This window comes from Teleopsis dalmanni, chromosome 1 (genome assembly GCF_002237135.1).
Source record: "Teleopsis dalmanni isolate 2A chromosome 1, ASM223713v2, whole genome shotgun sequence".
Taxonomy (NCBI): Eukaryota; Metazoa; Arthropoda; class Insecta; order Diptera; family Diopsidae; genus Teleopsis; species Teleopsis dalmanni.
Window position 1 is genome coordinate 102,442,703 of NC_051846.1, and position 7,941 is coordinate 102,450,643.

The 7,941-nt window shown below is 35.0% G+C and overlaps 2 protein-coding genes across 2 annotated transcripts in view; both read left to right on the top strand.

The window, feature by feature from the left end:
- LOC119663322 overlaps positions 1 to 2,913 on the top strand; it is a 4,645-nt gene extending 1,732 nt beyond the window's left edge. The window contains exon 2 of the mRNA XM_038072943.1: positions 48 to 2,913. Coding sequence (XP_037928871.1) covers positions 48 to 2,913 — 2,866 coding nt within the window. The remainder of the gene's footprint in view (positions 1 to 47) is intronic.
- Positions 2,914 to 4,643: 1,730 nt separating this feature from the next.
- Positions 4,644 to 6,990, top strand: LOC119666275. The gene is made up of 2 exons (XM_038075559.1): positions 4,644 to 6,823; positions 6,883 to 6,990. The coding sequence occupies exon 1, from the start codon at positions 4,870 to 4,872 to the stop codon at positions 6,613 to 6,615; it is 1,746 nt and encodes a 581-aa protein (XP_037931487.1). The 5' UTR covers positions 4,644 to 4,869; the 3' UTR covers positions 6,616 to 6,823; positions 6,883 to 6,990.
- The last annotated feature ends 951 nt before the right edge of the window (positions 6,991 to 7,941 follow it).

Below are 7,941 nucleotides of genomic sequence, written 5' to 3' on the forward strand. Positions count from 1 at the left end.
TTAAAAAAAAAAAAAAAAAAAAAAAAATGGCAATTACTACAAAGTAGATATGAGAATAAAAGAGTTCTAGTATCAGCAGTTTTGCAACGTTTGACAGCTCAAAACTCTTTATATGACCATCCAACAGTCCAAGCCATTAAAAATATGCATGACACAACAAAGGAAAGTCTATGTGAACTTCATAATTTAAATATTGAAACATCAACTTGGGATCCAATTTTAGTTCACATACTACTAAAAAAGTTGGATAAAAATACACATTGCAGTTTTGAACAAACTCTTACTAACCCAAGGGAGATGCTCACAATAAAACGATTCTTAGAATTTTTAGAATTGAAATTTCAATCACTTGAGCCTATAGGTCTAGGAGACAATGCAGTATATAAACCCAACAAAAGGATAGCCGTAACTATGGTTTGTTCAGATCTATGTAAAGTTTGTAATACAGATAAACATCCGATCTACTATTGCAAAAAATTCATTGAAATGACTCCTCCTGAACGATTAAATTGGATTCAACGACAAAAACTATGTGTGAATGGTTTCAAATCCGATCATAAAGCAAAGGTTTGTGAAGCTGGATCATGTAAAAAATGTGCCAAGAAGCATAACACTTTGCTTCATTTAGAGCAACAGTCACCTAAACCTTCAAGGGCACCAGCAACAAACACAAAGTCAACCACAACATTGATCAACGCTAATGAATCGCCATCCATAACAGCAACAACTAATGCAAAGGGTACTCGTAATTACGTTCTGCTAGCCACTGCAAAGGTGCGCATTATTGCAAACAATGGACGAACGTGTGATGTTCGTGCCATACTCGACTCAGGGTCTCAAGTGAACCTAGTAACCCAAAGAGTAATCAACAAGTTATCTTTAATTACCACAAATTCAAATCTATCGATCGAAGGTATTGGCCGTCAATTCGGGAACTCAAAATCTCGCGTAAATGTTGAACTGCAGGCTACTAATGGAAGCTTCAGGACGAGACTAGAGGCATTTGTATTGCCACAAATAATATCAGCACAACCGTCACGAGACCTAGATATCTCGGATTGGCAGATCCCACAGAATGTAGAATTAGCAGACCCCAGCTTTAACAGATCTGGAAGAATTGACATGCTGATTGGTGCTGAATTCTATCATACTCTACTTCAACCAGAACAATTGATAATAGGAAAGAATTCGCCACTGTTACAAAATTCGGTTCTGGTTGGTAAGACTAAAACTACAACAGATATTAAACCAACATGCGCTATTACTACAGGAGAAGTTGGTGAAATGTCAGAAATGATAGAACGATTTTGGAAGTTAGATAACATTGAGACTGCAGAAAGGGTTTTGACTTTATCTGAGAAATGGTGTGAAAATCACTTTACAAATCATGTAAAGACAAATCACGATGGTCGTTTCATTGTACGCTTACCCTTCCGCGATGATCCCACAACACTTGGTAGATCGCGTGAGATAGCATTCAATCGATTTTGTTCTCTGGAAAGGAAGTTACAAAGGGACCCAAATTTATACAAGGAGTACATAAAGTTCATGGATGACTACGAGTCATTAGGTCACATGGAAAAAGTTTGCCCGAAAGATGTCAAAGGAGCACAATATTTCATTCCTCATCATTGTGTCTTGAAACCTGACAGCACTATAACCAAATTGAGAGTTGTCTTTGATGCATCAGCAAAAACATCAAGCGGTTTAGCACTAAACGATATTTTGCACAAAGGTCCAACAGTGCAAAGTGATCTTTTTTCAATACTGTTGCGTTTTAGAATACACCGGTTTGTATTTACGGCTGATATTGAGAAAATGTACCGGCAAATTCAAGTACATGATGAAGATACAGCACAGCAGCTGATAATCTGGAGAAAAAGTGCTGATGATAGTATACAATATTACCGACTGAAAACGGTTACATATGGAACGAAGTCAGCCCCTTATCTTGCAACAAAATGTCTTCAACACCTTGCGAAACATAATATGACCAACTATCCGCTTGGAGCACCTGCATTACTTAATGATTTTTATGTAGATGACTGTTTAAGCGGAACTAACAGCATCATTACCGCCTTAGACACTCAACAACAACTTACGGAACTGCTCAGTAAATCAGGATTTAAGCTGAGGAAATGGTGCTCAAATAATACACGACTCCTACAAAACATTCCGATAGAAGACCAAGAAATCAACCTTGATTTAGATGACTCAGCCATAAAGCCAACAAAAACATTAGGCATTATTTGGCTCCCGAAATCAGACGAATTTTGCGGAAAGGCAGAGATGTCATCAGAGCAACCTATCACGAAGCGGATTGTGGCATCGGACTTAGCTCGAATTTTTGATCCTTTGGGAATTTTTGGCCCCATTACTGTAACAGCTAAAATATTCATGCAGGAATTGTGGCAACAAAACTATTCCTGGGATGCGGAACTGTTACCTCAGGCTCAGCTAGAATGGAAGCGTTTTAGAAATGACTTACAAACATTAAATACTGTGAAAGTACCCAGACATATTTTTAATTCGACGGTTCCCTGTTCGATTCAATTACACGTGTTTACGGATGCATCAGAGAAGGCATATGGAGCAGCTATGTACGTGCGAGCAATATATAATGATAACACAATAACATCGAGACTATTGTGCGCCAAATCTAGAATAGCACCATTAAAGAAACAGACACTTCCACGACTAGAACTCTGCGCAGCATTGCTGGGAGTCGAATTAGCAGAAAGAGTAAAACAAGATTTAAAGTATCAAAACGTGCCAACCTACTTTTGGTCCGATTCCGAAATTGTTTTGTCATGGATAATATCTTCATCTGCCTCATTGCACACATTCGTAGCAAATCGTATTAGCAAAATTCAAGAGATGTCACATGCTGATCAATGGCATCATGTGGCGTAATCCAGGATAATCCAGCTGACATCATTTCCAGAGGAATAAAAGTTAAAATGTTCAATTATTCACATATATGGTTTTTTGGTCTACTCTTTCTTCATGGAGGCAACGAATTTTGGCAACAGCCAAACCCAAAGGCATTTAACATCTCAACTTGTAAGGATGGAAATTTACACTAAATTTCCACCTACATAAACGCTACATAAACATGCACTAAAAACAATAACAACACGAACTAAAACACATCAACACAACACAGTTTTTTATAAAACGACACACTTTTTATATGGTTATGTTCAAACTTGGAAAAAGTAGACTCACTGGTAATAAATGTTGCAAATATCTGGAATTAAATAGATTAATTAATATTTAAAATATTTAGTCACAACCATTTACCAAAACCCAAACCGCTTACAAGCCTTAATAACATCTCAAACTAAGCTGAAATAATATTAAAATGAAATATAAAAATATAATTAAATAAATTAATAATAAACTCACCTTATTTATTTGTTAATTATATTTCTTGTTTTTATGTTGTAAATATTCATCAAATATTTGCACTTTTAATATTTTATTTATCGTAACAAACAAAGAGTAAATAAAAAAAACCACCACCGACCGAATGTAGTTTTAAAACACGTTTTGTAAGAATCAAACAAAGCAGCGTTAACATAAGAAAACAACAAAAATATTCGCCGTAAGAGAAGCTTAAAGAGAAGATAAATACCCAAGCTGCGTACCGCACAAAACATGAAATAGAACATCAGAACGGCAAGAATAAACAAGAATTACGTGAGATCAGCTGTAAATAAAATGATACGCTACACAAAAGCTCGGTCGAGTGTGTATATAAGACGCGCATTTTATTTATGCGAACACTTTGGTTTATAATTTCAAAGGCACATACACCTTGGAAGACCAAGTCAACTAAGCTCTAGAGGCACAAAGGCATAATAACTATTAGGACACGACAGGTGGTTTAACGTCGACTGGGTCCAAAATAGTTAATAAAATTAAAATACATAAGGATATTTTATATGAAAAAAATATCGAATCAAGGTATAATAACTATTAGGACACGACAGGTGGTTTAACGTCGACTGGGTCCAAAATAGTTAATAAAATTAAAATACATAAGGATATTTTATATGAAAAAAATATCAAAATCAAAACATAATAATTATTAAGACACGACAGGTGGTTTAACGTCGACTGTGTCCAAAATATTTGCTAAAATCAAAATATATAAGGATATTTTATATAAAAAAATATCTTTCGGAAGGAATAATTACTAGATAATTATTAAGACACGACAGGTGGTATCACGTCGACTGTGTCCAAAGTAATTCTCTGTGATACACAAAGGAGACTGACTATAACGAAAATCTCCAAACGAAGGCATAATTGTACTTGAATACGACCGGAGGTCTCACACCAACAATAAGGTCAGAAGAATACAAAATCAGGGGCTTGAAGAAGGAAGATCTATCAAAGATATTCAAGGACTGACACTTCTCCAAGAATATCTTTATTTAATTATTAAATTTTTATCCTTTTGAAAAAAACTACATATTTAAATTTTGTATATATATACATATATATTTATTTTATTTTTTTTTCTGTGGAACAAAGTTAATTTGTTTTACTATACTAAATAAATATTTAAAATTTATGAACTCTGAATAAAGTATTAAGTAAATAAAGAAATTGAAATAAAATCACAGCGCTTTGAATATTTTGGTCACAATCTATAAATTTATTGTGACGACTTTGGTGAGACTGAGCATACCTCAGCAAATAGGCAACGACTGCGAGAAAGGGTCGTTACAGTTGGCGCCCGAGCAGGGACCAAAATATTCAAAGGTCGTTAAAATAGTGATGGAAATATAGTAGTCAAGCAAAGAAAATCTAAAAAAACTAGATGACATAAAATAGCAACATAAATCGTAAGAAGAAACAATGTCGGTGGGATCAAGAGGAATACCAGGGACTGAAGAAAGTTCAATAAATCCTCCATTGTGCTCTTATCGTCAGACAATTGAATACGTAGAGAAATGGTCCTTCAGATATCACGGTGGCAAGGACACCTTAGATTTCATCGAACACATAGAGGAACTAGCAGACATGTACAACATCGATGTAAATCAAATTCCTCGAACAATGCCTCTACTCCTCGAAGGCGAAGCACTAGAATGGTTTCGCAATAACAATTGTCGTTGGTCACTTTGGACACGTTTCAAGTACGATTTCTTATCATTTTTCATTTCTGCTAGATATTTAGAGAACCTACAGGATGATGTAATATCCCGCCATCAAAAACCCAATGAGAATTTCAAAACATATTTAATTAACATCAAAAATCTTATGCGACGAGCCTGCACAAATCCAGATTCGCAATTAGAGCGAATATATCAAAACATGAGCGCAGACTACCGAATCTTTATCAGACGTCGAGATTTTTCCAGCTTAGAAGAATTAAAAATACTTGCTGATGACTTCGAAGAGCTTCGCAGAGAACAGCATAAAGTGAATCGGGACGGTACACGAAAAGAAACTATGGGCAGGTGCATCGTAGTGGAGTGCTCAGAAACGATGCCATTACAAAATACTATGAGATGCATACCCACTACGCCAATACGGGATAAACTTATCCAGCATCATAAATCAGAGCCACCTATCTTGAACAAGCAACAGAACCGACCGACGGCAAAGCAAACAACAGCAGTAAGAACTAGAATTACCAATCCATCAACAGAATTATTACCTAAGCCAAGCATAATAACACAGCACAAGCAATGTAAAAATTATTTAGAGCAAATGTCATGCAAATGTCTCGTACCATCGCAAGATCCAGAACCAAGCAAAGAAACCCCAGAAGTGTATGATTTACACCAACAGGAATTCATACAAATTCAAGAGATACAACAAGTGCAAATTGAAGAATTACAGCGAATGCAAAATCCAAAACCTGTCAATAAAACTCCAGAAATACCTAAGCAACAGTCAGTCAGACAAGATCAACGAGTTTTACCAGTTCAACAGCATGTCGAACAACTACAGCAAAAACGGCAACGCGAGACGCCAAACAAAAGAAATCTAGAAAGAATTAACCTAGTCCAAGTCATACAAGATAAACCGATGTTTCAAATACCACCACCACAAAGACTCCAACATGTTACAACTACTGAAGAATATACACAGGTGCAAGAGGCACATTCACAACGAAATCCACCGCTTCAAGAAGAACAACTTAGGAGACCATCGACTAAATTAGTAAGAACATCGTTACTTTCCATACCTCAAGATCAAGTACACTCAGAGACGTCGCTAATACCGCGACAGGAAATGTCCGTCAAGCAATCAGATCAATGTCAACAGGAGATTAAAGTCATCGAAAATAAAACTACACAACATCGAATGACTCACAAAACCCCAAGTCCCATTCAAGAATCACAACGAGTTTCACATCAAGGAAAAGATAATTCTACTCAACTGAGAGAAAAAGTAAATATCCCTATGATGCAAATAAAAGAACAATGTCTCGGAAGTTGGAATTCTTCCAGCAATCGAACTCAGCAAAAGCAAATGGAAAGTCAAGGTGAACTCCAGCAGAGCGATCACGACTATATTAACACGCATCAAGACAAGTTTTACAAAGTGTTTAAATCTTCAAAGAAACGAAATAGAAATCACTCAAGCAGGTAGTGGTTCAGATCCAGTTAACTTTCCCGAAGAAGGAGGGAAATGTAAGGATGGAAATTTACACTAAATTTCCACCTACATAAACGCTACATAAACATGCACTAAAAACAATAACAACACGAACTAAAACACATCAACACAACACAGTTTTTTATAAAACGACACACTTTTTATATGGTTATGTTCAAACTTGGAAAAAGTAGACTCACTGGTAATAAATGTTGTAAATATCTGGAATTAAATAGATTAATTAATATTTAAAATATTTAGTCACAACCATTTACCAAAACCCAAACCGCTTACAAGCCTTAATAACATCTCAAACTAAGCTGAAATAATATTAAAATGAAATATAAAAATATAATTAAATAAATTAATAATAAACTCACCTTATTTATTTGTTAATTATATTTCTTGTTTTTATGTTGTAAATATTCATCAATTATTTGCACTTTTAATATTTTATTTATCGTAACAAACAAAGAGTAAATAAAAAAAAAACCACCACCGACCGAATGTAGTTTTAAAACACGTTTTGTAAGAATCAAAACAAAGCAGCGTTAACATAAGAAAACAACAAAAATATTCGCCGTAAGAGAAGCTTAAAGAGAAGATAAATACCCAAGCTGAGTACCGCACAAAACATGAAATAGAACATCAGAACGGCAAGAATAAACAAGAATTACGTGAGATCAGCTGTAAATAAAATGATACGCTACACAAAAGCTCGGTCGAGTGTGTATATAAGACGCGCATTTTATTTATGCGAACACTTTGGTTTATAATTTCAAAGGCACATACACCTTGGAAGACCAAGTCAACTAAGCTCTAGAGGCACAAAGGCATAATAACTATTAGGACACGACAGGTGGTTTAACGTCGACTGGGTCCAAAATAGTTAATAAAATTAAAATACATAAGGATATTTTATATGAAAAAAATATCGAATCAAGGTATAATAACTATTAGGACACGACAGGTGGTTTAACGTCGACTGGGTCCCAAATAGTTAATAAAATTAAAATACATAAGGATATTTTATATGAAAAAAATATCAAAATCAAAACATAATAATTATTAAGACACGACAGGTGGTTTAACGTCGACTGTGTCCAAAATAATTGCTAAAATCAAAATATATAAGGATATTTTATATAAAAAAATATCTTTCGGAAGGAATAATTACTAGATAATTATTAAGACACGACAGGTGGTATCACGTCGACTGTGTCCAAAGTAATTCTCTGTGATACACAAAGGAGACTGACTATAACGAAAATCTCCAAACGAAGGCATAATTGTACTTGAATACGACCGGAGGTCTCACAC